The 14,621-nt window shown below is 41.1% G+C and overlaps 1 protein-coding gene across 1 annotated transcript in view; it reads left to right on the top strand.

Moving 5' to 3' along the window:
- Window positions 1–14,621, top strand: part of abca3b (ATP-binding cassette, sub-family A (ABC1), member 3b) — a 36,361-nt gene that overhangs the window by 16,757 nt on the left and 4,983 nt on the right. The window contains exons 9-22 of the mRNA XM_084743473.1: window positions 1,904–2,077; window positions 2,231–2,412; window positions 5,226–5,372; window positions 6,282–6,411; window positions 6,527–6,681; window positions 7,146–7,301; window positions 7,395–7,605; window positions 7,762–7,912; window positions 8,955–9,053; window positions 11,734–11,932; window positions 12,019–12,325; window positions 12,416–12,689; window positions 12,856–13,060; window positions 13,186–13,405. Coding sequence (XP_084599599.1) covers window positions 1,904–2,077; window positions 2,231–2,412; window positions 5,226–5,372; window positions 6,282–6,411; window positions 6,527–6,681; window positions 7,146–7,301; window positions 7,395–7,605; window positions 7,762–7,912; window positions 8,955–9,053; window positions 11,734–11,932; window positions 12,019–12,325; window positions 12,416–12,689; window positions 12,856–13,060; window positions 13,186–13,405 — 2,610 coding nt within the window. The remainder of the gene's footprint in view (window positions 1–1,903; window positions 2,078–2,230; window positions 2,413–5,225; window positions 5,373–6,281; window positions 6,412–6,526; window positions 6,682–7,145; window positions 7,302–7,394; window positions 7,606–7,761; window positions 7,913–8,954; window positions 9,054–11,733; window positions 11,933–12,018; window positions 12,326–12,415; window positions 12,690–12,855; window positions 13,061–13,185; window positions 13,406–14,621) is intronic.

The raw sequence follows: 14,621 nt of genomic DNA, 5'->3' as shown, positions 1-14,621 counted from the left end.
TTCTCAAATGTATTTTTAGGGCTTTGAGCACCACAAGCAAAGTGCCTTAAAGTTCCATTATATTTATAGAAAGAAGGTGGACATCCCTACCACAGATATCTCCAAAATTCTTCGACTCACACCAAATCATCTAGATCGTTAAATAGCTCTACTGGTAAGAGGAAAAATGTGTAAGTTTTGATTTTGAAGTGAACAGTTTCTTTAAGTAGTTTAGAGCCACATGAAATTCAAGCACCCTGTCCAGTCTTAACAACACAGACGATAAAGAAAACTGTTTAAACTCCGTCTCTCTCTTTCCCTCTTTGTACTCTCACCCATTCAGAGCTTTTCATTCAAACCAGCATTCGTCTCTGTCCAACAAAGCAGCTCAGGTTGCAAGTGCTCATGGGGACTTATTTGCCAGCCGTGTCGTAGTTCATGCTATCCTTTTTTCAACTACAGTTTTAAGAAATGTTACCTTGATGATTGGATGAATCATCAATTCAGTGATTGGTTGTGATTTAGCCTTTTGTTCACAGGGGCTGAGCTGAAGAGAAAAGAGACTTCCAAGACGTTTTGAGTTGAATTTCTCTTTCCATTAATCATCTTGTATATCCAGCTCTTGAGTAATGTAATGTGTTCTGTCATCTACCCAGACAGTTTTCCTGTTTTGCTTTGACATAATGAGGCAAGACACCTCAGATGCCATTTTTTAATTCTTGCCCTGCTCTGCCTTTCTCCCTCCTGCTTCCTCTGTCTTCCTTCAACCTGACCTGCCTTTTCTCCATGTATAGTTGTCCAAACTGTAATATTTAACAGCTTAACTAAAGTTGTTACATTTGTGCAATGATTTGCAAGTATTTTGACTTATATTCAGTTGAATGCAGCACAAAGACAAAATATTCAATGTTCAAACTGATAAACCCTACTGTTTTTGTAAACATACATACATTCATTCTGAATTGGGTGTTTTTTGAGCATTCGGCGACTTTCCCAGTCTTTTGTCGCCCCGTCCTGATTTATTTTTAAATGTGTTGCAGGCGTCAAATTTAGTAAATATTTACAAAAAACAAAGTTTATCAGTTTGAACCTTATATATCTTGTCTTTGTGTTGTATTCAATTGAGTCTGGGTGGAAAAGTTTTTGCAAATCATTAGCCTTATTTATAGTTTGCACAGTGTCCCAACTTTTTGGGAATTGGGGTTAAAGCACAAAGATCGTTATATAATGAACACCAACAAGGTTCAACCGTTTCATTTATAAGTGATGATTTTGTAGACAGAAGAGGAACGAGGCAGCAATAAGGGGCTTTTACAGAGAATAAGCCAAACCAACAGAGAAGATCCTTCAGTGCCCCTCTTGCTCCCATTTTTGAACAAAGAAGGACTATTTTCTATCCTGGCTGTCTTTGTGTGAGCAGCTGTCGGGATACTTCTCCCCACCCACTGATGTACTTTTTTGGAATAGATAATGGCACTTAATCAATGCATTTTCCACACAAATGTCACAGTGTTTGCCACAAGTGCTCTTTTGAGAAGTCTGCTCAGAAATGGAAAGCAAAAACAGCCCTGAAAGACTTTCATTCGCCTCATCCAGAGCATTCAACTTTCTCCCCCCATTTTTCATTTGTTCTCCTTAATGCTTCGTCTGAACAGCACTCGCAGACTCTCTGTCAATAATGGAAATGGGTTTTGCAGAAAAACAAGTTCTTCACATAATAATTTACCTGTTGGCTCTTGCTTAGGTCTACAAATGCATGTGTGTGTGTTTGAGCTCGTCTAGTACAACAGTGTTGTTCTTCTGTGACCGCAAACGGAGCGACAATAGCTGTGATTACACTGTTCAGTTCACAGTTTTTTCTCAAGTATTGCTACTGCTTAGCACCCCCTCTCCCTCTAATTCTGTCCTCTCTTTCTATCTCCAGCCAATGTGGCGGGAGCAGCGGGCGGCTTCATCTATTTCTTGAGCTACTTGCCTTATTTGTTCCTGTGGCCACGTTACGACTTGCTGAGCCATTCCCAGAAGGTGTCAGCCTGTCTCATCTCCAACGTGGCCATGGCCATGGGATCGCAGCTCATAGGAATGTTTGAAGGCAAAGGTGAGACTTAAGGTCATAGTAAATTTTGCCATCTACAGTCCACAAATAGTGTAGTATCTGACTATTCTAGGAAGTCAGGGTGAATTTCTCTGTTTTTCTCCTTTTAAACAGAATTTATAAAAACTGTTGATCTGGTCTGTCTCCTCTTTGTAGGAACGGGAATCCAGTGGTCGAACTTGTTTGACTCTGTGACAGTGGACGATGATTTCTCCATGGCTCAGGTGTTGGGCTTGCTGCTGTTTGACGCTGTGCTCTACGGGTTGGTGGCCTGGTACATGGAGGCAGTTTTTCCCGGGGAGTATGGAGTGCCTCTACCATCTTACTTCTTTGCACTGGTAAGCATCAAAGCTACTTGCACACATATGCATTCCCTGGGGATACAACGAAATACACATTCAGTAGTGGGTTGTGAGTATTGAGTAACAGATAATGCATTCAGAAGTTGTGCAAATTTTGCAGTTATCTGATAAGTTTGTCCCTCCTCACACTGCATTTACAGTCGGTGTCAGTTAGTAATGCAAACTTACAAGAAGTAAACCAAAAAAAAAAAAAAAAAGGGGGAAGTTGAATGCAAACAAAATATTGCCTGATCATCATGGTTGTTATTGTGATCACCTTTCCCAGGGACAAACTGTGAAAAGATATACTGTCAGCAGATTTTCTTCAGTGATGCTTGTTAATTTTCAAACTATATTTTTGTTCAGTGAATATTGTTTTAACATACATGCTCATCTTTTGTGGTTGGATATTTTGTATAGATAGGAAATTTACTTGCATTATGTTAAATATCACTGTCAGAGTTTGGTCTAGAAACTTGATAAAAACCGCCCTTGTTGTTTTTAACATGTCTTTAAATGCATAAACTGAAACATTTTATCAAAAAATATCCAAGACTCAAGTAATCCCTATAAATCATGACTAAAATGGTGTGTTACAAACAGTCCTGCATATTTTACCTTTAAAAGACCAGTGTGTGGGTAACAGTGGCATTTTGCAGTGAGCTTACAGATTGCAAACATCTCATCTCACCCTCGCCTTCCAAGTGTGTAGGAGAACCTTATGGTGGCTGCAAAACTTGTGAAAAACACAAGCCAGTGTTTGTTTTGTCCATTCTGGGCTGTTCTCAGCAGATTTTTTGGAAGAGGGCCTGTGCCCTCTGTTCCCAACAGATATGATTCAGACTGTGAACAGCTAGTAAGCAGCTACGAGTCAAGTTAGCAATTAAATAGCCTCGGGAGGTCTCCCAGATGTGTTTCGGGACTGCAGAGCTGGATGCCGCAGGAACCAGATGATCGATCACTTTTTCTCTTGAGATTTCTTTCTGCCAGTGGCCAGGAAATGCAGTGGCAGCCCTCCAGCACCAGCCCACACTTCGTAGGCCAAGTCCCCATAGACTGAGCTACCGCTGCCCCCACAGCGATTCAAATACAGACAGTAGCTTTGTTTCAGGGGGCAGACACATTAACCTATGCTGACTTATGAGGCCAAATAAGGGATATGATATTTAGTTCTACAAGTGCAGTTAAAGGATATGACCCCTCACCAGCTCCCCACCTGTGAACCCTGCTTGATCTGTTTGTTGCCTGAACTATCACTACTAAGAGTTGAACTCGACTCTGACATGGCATTTACATCGTGGTTCAGACACATTATCACGTGAAGAAATGTTGTAAGTGGGTGGTGTTCAGCACTTCAAGCACCATCAGGAAGTTGAAAAGTCAGTGCTGTCCTGCAAGAGAAAAACTGCCCTAGATTAAAGAAATGGCTCCGGTTTAGTGACAGTGGAGGGGATTGAAAGTGTGAGGTCGCAACATATCGGCCGGAGGAAGTCTTTGGGTTCAGTTAGCCAGAATAACAGGAAGCGTCTCAGTCTGTCCAGCCAACACAAATGAGGTTTTTCTTTACAACAACCACAGATGATCACGAAATCGCGTGCCTTTACACACACAAAAATAAACTTATGCTATCCCATTTCCCAGTAGTCAGGAATTCAAGAGACTGCCAGCAGGGTGTGGATTAAAATGTGACGCACTTGATATCCATTGTGTGTGTGAGATGATGTTTCTACAATGTAGAAAGTGGAGGTGTGACTCTGGCTCTTAGGAAGTTCACCAGAGGGAGGTCTGGTCCGGAAACAGTCCCATCCAATGTAGAGTGTACATGAACAATGTTAATGTCACCTCACTCTCTCTTTTTGTGTTTTTATGAATGATCGTTTTCCTCTGCTTCACTTGTTGTATCCTGTAATTACCTTTCCTCAATGAAAAAAAGATAAAAATACAGTGTCTGCAACATGTAATGTAATTTAGAGAAAAAGTACACCCCAAAATCAAAAATACACATTTTCGTTTCATTTTGCAGAGGTCAGTATTTCGAAACATTTAATCTTGCTCAGATTGAATTAAATCTCAAAATTGGGTATTTCAAACCCAGGAGATATGAGCCTGATCTTACAAAATGATGATACAAATTTGGTAATTTAATCATACCCATTTTTGTGCATTTCAAAACTACAGTATGCAGATTAGGGTAGTTTTAATGCTAAAAATCAGAACAAATTCCTGATCCGGATTCAGCATGGGTTCATGGTGGATATAGACATATTTAATCATTCTTGAAAAAAACTAGGAGCTTAATTGAATGCTTAAATGGGGTGTTGAAAAGGTATTTGGAATGCTTAAACAGGGTTCGATCTTAATGTTTTTTTTTCTTTTTACTTACCTAGTTGGGTAATTGATGCAGAAATCTGCCTGCCTGAAGTCAGTTTTCTTGTCCTTTGATAATTTTTTTAAAAAATTTCAAAGTCCAAGGTGATGCCTTTCACTGTTTCATTTTGCCTTGTCTAAAGCCCAAAGATATTCAGTTGGAAGTGGGAAATTTGAAAAGCAGAAAACATCTTTTTCTGCCATGTTGTGTGGAAAAAAAACTTTTATAATTAATTGATTATCAAAATAGCTTTTTGATTTTGGGGTTAAGTGTACTTTCATCTTTTATTCTGTAAAAAAACATCTTGTGGAAGTATGTTGGAAATTAATTCTGGAATTGTAAAGTACTATTTTATGCAGCTTTCTGACTGAGGCCAAGTTCACCCTGCTCCGCTTCCTGCCTCAGTTTGTCCCTCACTTTCTCTCAATCTCCTCATCTGCAGCCTTCGTACTGGTGCAGCAGTCCTCGCATGGCTTTGGTGAATGAGAAGGAGGAAGAGGAAGACGCAGAAAAGGCTCTGAAAGGGGAGTTTATAGAGGAGGAGCCGGCTGGACTAGTCTCCGGGATCAAGATTAAACACCTGGTTAAGGTGAGCAGCAAAACAGACACTCTGACCCAGCAGAGGGTCAGAGTGTCCAAAGTACTGTAAAGGGTTGCAGATGGCGCAAGAGAGTTATTAAAGGTTCTACCGCATGAGGGAGATGGTAAATAAACAATAAGGTCACTCTGCCCCCATGCCTTTATCTCATAGGTAATTAGGGCTGTATTGAATGTCATTTTTATAACATTTGAAGCTTCTGTTGAGGTTTTTGAATGAAGCTTTGAATGTCCATCATCACTCTAAGAAATATTTAAACAAAATCCTCAATTGAAATGAAGTTATTGATTGTATTAAATCAGGTAGATAAGATGAACTTTATCGATCCCACGCCAGGGAAGTTCACTAGTTACAGCAGCTCAAGGATCCAAATTAGAGGTAGAAACAATAGTAGCTGATAAATAGAAACACAAATAAACAAGAATAAAAATATACAACAAAGTATAACACCCCCTCCCCCGACATGTATTACATGTTTTAATACACACGTTGTGTAGGATTATACTAAGTGTTACAATGCCCTGTTAATAAAGATAGCCGGAGAGCAATCCACAGTTTTGATTGTAGCAAAAATGAAGCTATTTAGAAGCTAAATGCCAACAAATATATATTGAAGCAGAATATTTTGAAGAAGCTTGAAAATCTGTTTTTTTTTTAATAAAGTTTGACATTTGGACTTCACAATGCTCTGGAGTTATTGGAAACATTCGTATCACCACAATCTATGCAGCCACCACTGGAATCTAATTCTACAAATAGTATAATACTAACAGTGTTAATGTAATCTTTATCTGAAACTATGCTTGAATACCAGGTTTAAAGAGAATGAACAGACATGCAAAAAAGGGCACAGTCGTACAGGTAATGAATGTAAATGTTTTGGGTTTATTTATTCGACAGGATTTCAGAGTGGGCAACAAGACGCGGCAGGCTGTGCGGGATCTTACACTGAACATGTTTGAGGGGCAGATCACAGTGCTGCTTGGACACAACGGTGCCGGGAAGACAACAACACTGTCCATGCTGACAGGTGAACAGCTCAAACGCAGATGCACAAATGCACGCAACCAGTGTACACACACACACAATCAACATGGATGCCACCCAAATAATCTTAACTCAGGAGGTTGTCTCTGTGCTTGCAGGGCTGTTTCCTCCTACCAGCGGCAGGGCTTATATCAACGGTTACGACATCTGTCAGGACATGGCCCTGATCCGCCGCAGTCTGGGACTCTGTCCCCAGCACGACGTACTGTTCGATAACCTGACTGTCCGAGAGCACCTGCTCTTCTACGCACAGGTACTCACACAATCATGCACTCACAAAAACACATTCTCATACACTGTAAATCTTCAAATAGACAACAACATCCATGATGTCTTGCTTGATTTAAACGTTCGAGCCATGCAGAGCTTCCTTCTCCCACTATGAACTGTATAATGTATATGTTCGTCAGCTTTCTGGAGCCGTGGTTGTGGCCAGAACTCTGCTTATTAGTCTGCAGAATGTGATTGGTTTGTGTTTCTGTTTGCTGCGACAATCATGGTATAATTAAGAATGGCAGAGAAAAGAAAGACTCTGCAAATGAACCCCATTCTCCTGTGTAAAATTTCTGTGTTTAACTATACATCTAACTATACAGTTTATTTTTTCTCTATTTCTAGATCTCTGTCTGCACGAGTCTTTTAGTTTGACACTTTCTGTCCGGCTTGCAGTAGCTCTCCACTGATGTGTATGATTTATTTGTTGTGTTTGATATCCAGCTGAAAGGCTATTCCAAAGACAAGATTCCAGATGAGGTAGACCGGATCATCCGTATCCTGAACTTAGAGGACAAGCGACTGGCTCGCTCAAAGACCCTCTCTGGTGGAATGAAGAGGAAACTCTCTATTGGCATTGCCCTCATTGGAGACTCCAAGGTAAAGAATTTTGTCTGCATTGTTCACTCTCATTCATTTTGTCCCATCTTCCCTCTGCATTAACCACATCTCGTCTCTCAACTCCATCTCTAGGTGGTGATGTTAGATGAGCCCACATCAGGTATGGACCCATCAGCTCGACGTGCCACCTGGGATCTTCTGCAGGGCGAGAAGCGTGGTCGCACCATCCTGCTCACCACGCACTTTATGGACGAGGCCGACCTACTTGGCGATCGCATCGCCATCATGGCAGGAGGAGAGCTGCAGTGCTGCGGATCACCACTCTTCCTTAAGAACAAATATGGTAGGTGGAGAGTGGATGAGAGCAGCCTGTCTGGGAACTTTGCTCCTCATGCTGTCACTCATGGAGTGGAAAAAGGTGCAGCAGTCACAAAAAGCGTTACTCAGATTGCCAAATACATGGTATGGAATATGTAACATGTTTTCCTGTGCTCACCAGGTGCTGGCTACCACATGGTGATTGTAAAAGATGCACTTTGTAACGTGTCTGAGATCACCCGCCTTGTCCACATGTATGTTCCTAATGCCACGCTGGAGAGCAGCGCTGGGGCCGAGCTCTCGTACATCTTACCCAAAGAAAGCACCAGCAGGTGAGTCATTCAGGACTTTGTTCAAATGGAAAGTAATCACAATAACAAAGTGGAAAGTGTGAAGTGGCCTTAAGTTCAGAGAGACGATTGACCAGACGTGAGTCTTGCCTAATCCAATGTGGAACATTTGGTCTACTAATCTTTCTCCATTCTCAGTCCTAGAATGATATATCTGTTTGTAGACCTGTTTTCCCTCCATGCATTCTGTTTATAATCAGAGTTTTCAGGTGCATTGGAAAGAATTAAATTGTAGAATTTTAATATAGCACCTTTGTTTAAACCGTGCTTCATTAGATTTTAATTGTTTACTTGGAAAATTATTTTGGCTCATTGTATTAAAGCCTCTGAGCTGGAGGTATTTGAGACAGACCTCATGTTGTCTGTGTTTGGTAAAAACATATCCTGAATTTTACCAAATCCTTCTGATGTCCATGCCATGTTCTAAATACAGTATCTGTGCTTCCGGCTGTGAAATATCGAGTAATACAGGAAAAAACTGGAATAAGCGTGGTAAATCTACTATATTTGTCCATCTCTTACTTCACTGTAACCTTTGAATTTCTCTCTCCCTTCAGGTTATTTTTTTCCTGTATCACCATTCTCACTGTTACCTTGTTTGGTGTTCTTTTTATATTCACAAAATCAATACCCCCCCACAAATAGGACTTTAACTCCACAGTGTCATGCAGAGCCAAAGCTACAAGAGATTCCATTCCAAAGCACAGTGATGCTTTACACTCATCAATAGCTCATACTGTAATATTCAATCAATATTTTAATCAAACTTTTTTTGTAGAGGACCTTTTATACAGGTTAGTGCAATTTAGAGTGCTTAATAGATGACTGACGAACTAGAAATAAGACAGAACAAGTGAAGACTGTAATAAAGTAAAAACTATAGATGAAATGGAGAGAACAACAAAGAATAACACTGTTGATGGTGACATACAATAATTTATTTAGGGGTACTGAAGCATTTGTCCCACTGTGGGGAAGAGAGTAATCTCTTTCCCTGATGCACTTTGTTTTTGTGTTCTGTCAGGTTTGAGCTGCTGTTTGCTGAGCTGGAGATGAACAGAGAGGAGCTGGGCATCGCCAGCTACGGAGCTTCAGTAACCACTATGGAAGAGGTTTTCCTCAGGTAGGTAGCAGTAAGATGCTTGCAACCTTTTACTGTAGGTAATACACTATGTATAACTATTTCATTCAGACGTACCTCAAAAAAAAAAATCTGAACTATTTAGACTTGCACCAATTTATCGGCAGTGCTCGGAATTGGGTCGGTTTTCACGTGACAGGCCCTAACTGGTGACCGGCCAGTCAGCGTCACAAATCTGATTCTGTGCTGGTCATTGTCACACACGTGTTCTGCACCATGGTCACCATGGTCACGTCATTCGCGCAGCAGACAAACCAAGAACAGGATAAAGAGAAGACAGACAGTCTACAAGGAGACAGAGCAGCTGACAATGTCTCAGAACAGCCGTAAACTCTCTAGCTCTTCAGGCTAATGTTAGTCAGCAGCGGACTGCTGTTCACAGAGGGACAGTTCAAATCTCACCTCCTGTTCTGGCTGAAGAATAAACAACCTGTGTTGATGAGTCTCCTCAAACATTTTCTCATCCAGACTCGTTTAACTTCTGCGTCTGTTTTTCTCGCAGCAAAGTTTTACTGCAGCAAACTGTTGCACCGCGTCCGTCTCCGGTTTGTTTACATCTGCTTCCACAGGAGATCACGTGAAATCGCGTCCCGCAGAATCCCGTGAGATTCCATGATCTCGTGAGATAACATTCACCTGATTCATAATCTTAATTTAAAACTATAATAAGGCCTGGTTGTAACCTGGAGAAAATTTAAATAGTATTTAATGAATGTTTCATAGTCATTGTCTTATCATGAACATCCAATTCATTTTTTTACAAGAAAAGTTGCAAAAATGTTTGTGAATGCCGTTAATTACAGTTCTTAGCCAGACTGAAAATCGGAATCGGCCAAAATCAGAAACCAAAAAAATAAAATAAAAAATTGGAAATCGGAATCGGCTAAGAAAATTTAAATTGGTGCATCTCTAGAACTATTCCTTTAATGCAAAAGAAAGGGAGTTCCATGTAGTACTTGAATTAACATAGCTGCTGTATTAACTCTGGAGCTCAAACATTTAACAACACCTTAGTTTAAAAAGCAATCATTTTCAGTTTTGTTTACATCCTATGGCTGTTATGTTCGCCTTCTCTCCTTCACTCGCACATCTCGCGTCCCAGCTGCCTGCTGCTTACTGAGCTGTTATTTCTGCTCCCCTGTGGACTTGATATGTGTATCTGTGGCAACAAGCATGAAAGTGCTTCCACCACTAACACTGCATGCTACTTCTGCTAACACGAGTGCATGACAGTATAATTGGGGCTGCCAAGAATGTTTGTATCACAGGCCTCATTATTTACAGGTCATACTGAGTGTCCGTCAGTGTGTTCTGGCCATAAGCACGATACACCAAACATCAAACATGACACCAAGGAAAGCTGCTGTTTGAACATTTGGTCATTTAGCTTCCTTCTGGCGTTCAGCGATTTGCAGCCAAGTACAACGATTAGTCAGTCAGACAGCAACATTGCTACCATTATTAAACTCTTGATTCCACAGTAGTCATTAACGCCTAATTAAATGCTGTATAGTGGTCTATTCCAGAGATTTAAACCATCTGGTGACGTTTTAAACTAGATTATGGAGCCGCAATGATGAATGATTATTAAGGTGATTATTAAATTAATCACCAACTATTTTTATAATTGATTTATCTTTTATTTATTTATTTATTTAAGACATTTAAGGATATTATCTTGGACACCGATCAACATTTTTCACCATTGTCGGACATTTTATAGACCAAGCAACAAATTTATGTATAGAGAAAATAATTAACAGATTTATCAACTATGAATATAATCCTTAATTGCAGCCCTAGTTTACATTGTAGTTTTTTCACTGTGAGTTTCCAGTTCAGCAGGTTTACAAAGTTACAATTTTTTCTTATTTTCTCAGTTTGTTCACAGGTTTGTTATTCAATTCCACAAGTGAGAGGTGTAGAAAGGACAGACTGATGGACTCGGAAGATGTAACTAGGCTCACAAAGGCAGGATGAGGGTATCTAATATAGTTCGATCTGCCCTTCTGTGTAGGTGCCTTGATTAGGCTAGATGGTCTCACTGATAATTTAATTGTAAATGCCAGAAATAGCTTTGTTTGCAAGCAGCCCTGCCTTTCTTCAACTTGCTGAGCTGCTTAAAGTAAAGACAAATATACAGAGTGGATGGATTTTCACAGCAATCGACTCTTCTCACACAAAACATTCACAAAATTACTGTCAGTCTTATTTTTTGCATTTTGGAGACGTTTTACTCCCTAGAACGACATTTTATGAGCTGTAATTAAGTTTTGTGCTTTACTTGAATTTCAACAAAGGTTTTCACAGTGAGAGTTATTTATTTTGCTGGATTTGTTTTTTAAAATTCATGTCTGTGCAATAAAAGCAATAAAAATGTGTTTTGACCTTGTCACACCACAGAAAAATGTGCTTTTAACCATCCAGACAAATTTGAATGTTTCAAAAAAATTGCAGTGTTTATAAATTAAATACAAATGGCCTAATTACATGCATTCACAGACATTTCACGTTTTCAGCAGCTATTTTCCAACATGTATGTATGTAGAAACATCTCTTACTTAAAAATTCTCAGGTTGGTTGCTGACAAAACTGAAGACTTCATATTTATGGTACATTTTGTTCCCCTTTTCAGTAACCACTGATTGATTTGTGTGTTCAGAGTGGGAAAGCTGGTGGATTCTAGTTTGGACATTCAGGCGATCCAGCTGCCAGCCCTGCAGTACCAGCATGAGAGACGCTCCCATGATTGGACCACAGATGACGCCAGCAGCATCAGCGGCATGACAGACGTCACCGACTTCACAGACAGCGGCACCCTCATCTCAGAGGACTGCTCCAACATCAAGCTGAACACCGGGGTGAGATGAGAGGAAGAAAACTGATGCTCGCCATGTTTTCTGCACGTCATTCACTCTGCTCACACTTCTCTCTCCTCTCCTATCAGGTCAGACTATACCTGCAGCAGTTCTACGCCATGTTCCTGAAGAGGGCGCTGTACAGCTGGAGGAACTGGAAGGTGATGGTGGCTCAGTTCCTGGTCCCTTTGGTCTTCACAATTGTGGCCTTAGTTGTGGCACGCACCTTTCCCAACCACCAGGACGCTCCTCGGCTGAGGCTGGCCCTCGGCCGCTACGGTCCCACCAGGGTGCCTGTGGCTCTGCAGCCTGAGCCAGGTCCTCTGGCTGCTGCCCTGGCAAACACATACAGTTCACAGCTCTTTGCACAACTAGGCCAGCTCGTCAACATCACAGGTAAGCCTAGTGAGAGAGATGGGGGCTTGGTTTAACTGTTCAGCAGAGTATTTACTGACTGTGTGCCCCTTCTCTCTTTTTCCCCATCAGACTTTACTGACTACATCCTGACTCAGGCAGATGAAGAAGGCGGCAGCTTTAATGAGAAATGTGTGGTGGGAGCTGCGTTCCGTGGCAGCAGCAGCCAGTATGCAGAAGCAACAGCCTACTTCAACAACGAGGCCTACCACACACCCGCCACAGCCCTCATGATGGTGGACAACGCTCTGTTCAAACTTCTAGCGGGACCAAATGCCTCCATCGAGACGGGCAATTACCCCATGCCACGCAACCTGTCCGAGATGGCCCAGAGCCAGCTCACAGAGTGAGTGGAAGGAGGGTTGGGAAGCATTTGGTTAATACCAAGAGCTTAAAGGGATATGAGAGGGAAGGGATTTCTCTTCCGTTTCCTCCTGTCATAAAGCGCTTTTCGCCTCCTTATTTGTTTTTTCCCTCTCCTAACTGTCTCATTCTTTTCCTCCAATCTGTAGGGGAAAGACAGGCTTTGCCATCGCCATCAACCTGATGTACGGTATGGCCTCGCTGTCCAGCACATTTGCCCTGCTGCTCGTAACGGAGTCCTCTATCAAGTCCAAGCATGTGCAGCAGGTCAGCGGCGTCTACCTCTCAAACTTCTGGTTTTCTGCTCTCCTGTGGGACCTGGTCAACTTCCTGCTCCCCTGTCTCCTCATGCTGGTCAGTATCTGATATCGCTTAGTGTGAATAGAGTGGTCTGATTTGTCCATGCACAGAATACAGTATGCATAAAATTGATGTATGCATTTTACAGTCTCATTTCTTACGTTGTTTTGTGCTCTCAGGTGGTGTTTCAGGCATTCGGAGTCAAGGCCTTCGTAGACAACAACCACCTGGTGGATGTGTTGTTGTTATTGCTGCTGTATGGCTGGGCTGTCGTGCCTCTTATGTATCTGCTCAGCTTCCTCTTCTCCTCTGCCGCTACTGCCTACACACGCCTCACCATCTTCAACATGATCTCTGGCACGGCCACCTTTCTGGCCGTCACCATCATGACCATCCCAGGTGAGAGGAGACACTTGGCTTTTTGGGGAAAGATAAGTTTACAGAAAGATTAGAGTAACACAGAATTTAAAACAGTAGAAAACAATGCAGTATTAAATGTAAAGTGAAATATAAAGTGTAGAAGGAGTAACTGGTAAACAAATAGAATAACAACAGAAGTAATATAAGTGAAGTAAACAAGTAAGTTATGATAAACTAGAAGATTATGAGGAAATTCTTGAAGACAAAAAAAGTAGAAAAAGTAGTAAAAATGGTCTGTAAGTGAAGACCGCATGTTTCTCACTGGAAATAATTCACTGGAATCATGCTTAATACATTTTATTAAATTCCTTCCAAGTTTTCACTACATATATTATATGAGTCTGGACAGACAAGGATGTAACTGCAGCTGGACTGGTTTGCTGAGGCATAAAAACGTGAGGTGGTAATTCTAGTTCACTATTGGATTGTGTAACTTTGAACCAATTTTGCATTTGTAAATCCTGTATAAATTACATTTCATCATTATGTTGACATTGACTTTGCCATTGGAATTATAATATAATTCTAAATTTACACAGAGGCCTTTAGCCCAAGGATATCATCTTTAATTTAAATTGGTTTAAATTAAATTTGCTGTCCAGGGTAACATCTAAAGTAAGAGAAGACAAAAGTACGAAAATGTTCTTGATTGGTCCCTGATCATTTTCTGCAGTAGGAGGTTTTTACTCGCCATGACTTTATTTCCTCTGTGGCTGCAGAACACATTACACGAGCCATCAGAAACTCTTGCAGAAGTAGGCCGAGAACTTTTCAGACTGACTAACTCTAAAAGACACTCTATAAATGGACTGGGAAGTAACATGCTAGGCTAGCAACATTGCCGAAAAACAACCCATAATGTAACACACACTCTAATGTTGTGAAAATGTAATATGGTGTGACATTTTTGTAACAAAAAAAAAAAAACATACCATCTTGTACTTGGGCTTGTTTTAAGGGTTTAAAAAGAGTTTGTGTGTGTGAATGGCACAAATGGAAAACACACTTGCCCACCCCTTCAGAGATTTGGGTTCAGTTCCCAGAATCAGTGCTTCTGGCTTTGCTGAGAGTACAATATGCAGTATTTGTGAGTGGGATGCTAGTGAGGGTTCATGCTCTAGTAAGTCCTTCTGGTTGATTGGAGTGCCTGTGTGGAGAGGAGTGGGCTTTTTAAATGATAGCGAGTGTCCAGAGG

The sequence above is a fragment of the Lutjanus erythropterus genome, chromosome 19 (genome assembly GCF_056507025.1).
Source record: "Lutjanus erythropterus isolate fLutEry1 chromosome 19, fLutEry1.hap2, whole genome shotgun sequence".
Classification (NCBI taxonomy): Eukaryota; Metazoa; Chordata; class Actinopteri; order Lutjaniformes; family Lutjanidae; genus Lutjanus; species Lutjanus erythropterus.
Note: the sequence above shows the minus strand (reverse complement) of the source record. Positions and strands in the feature narration are given on the sequence as shown.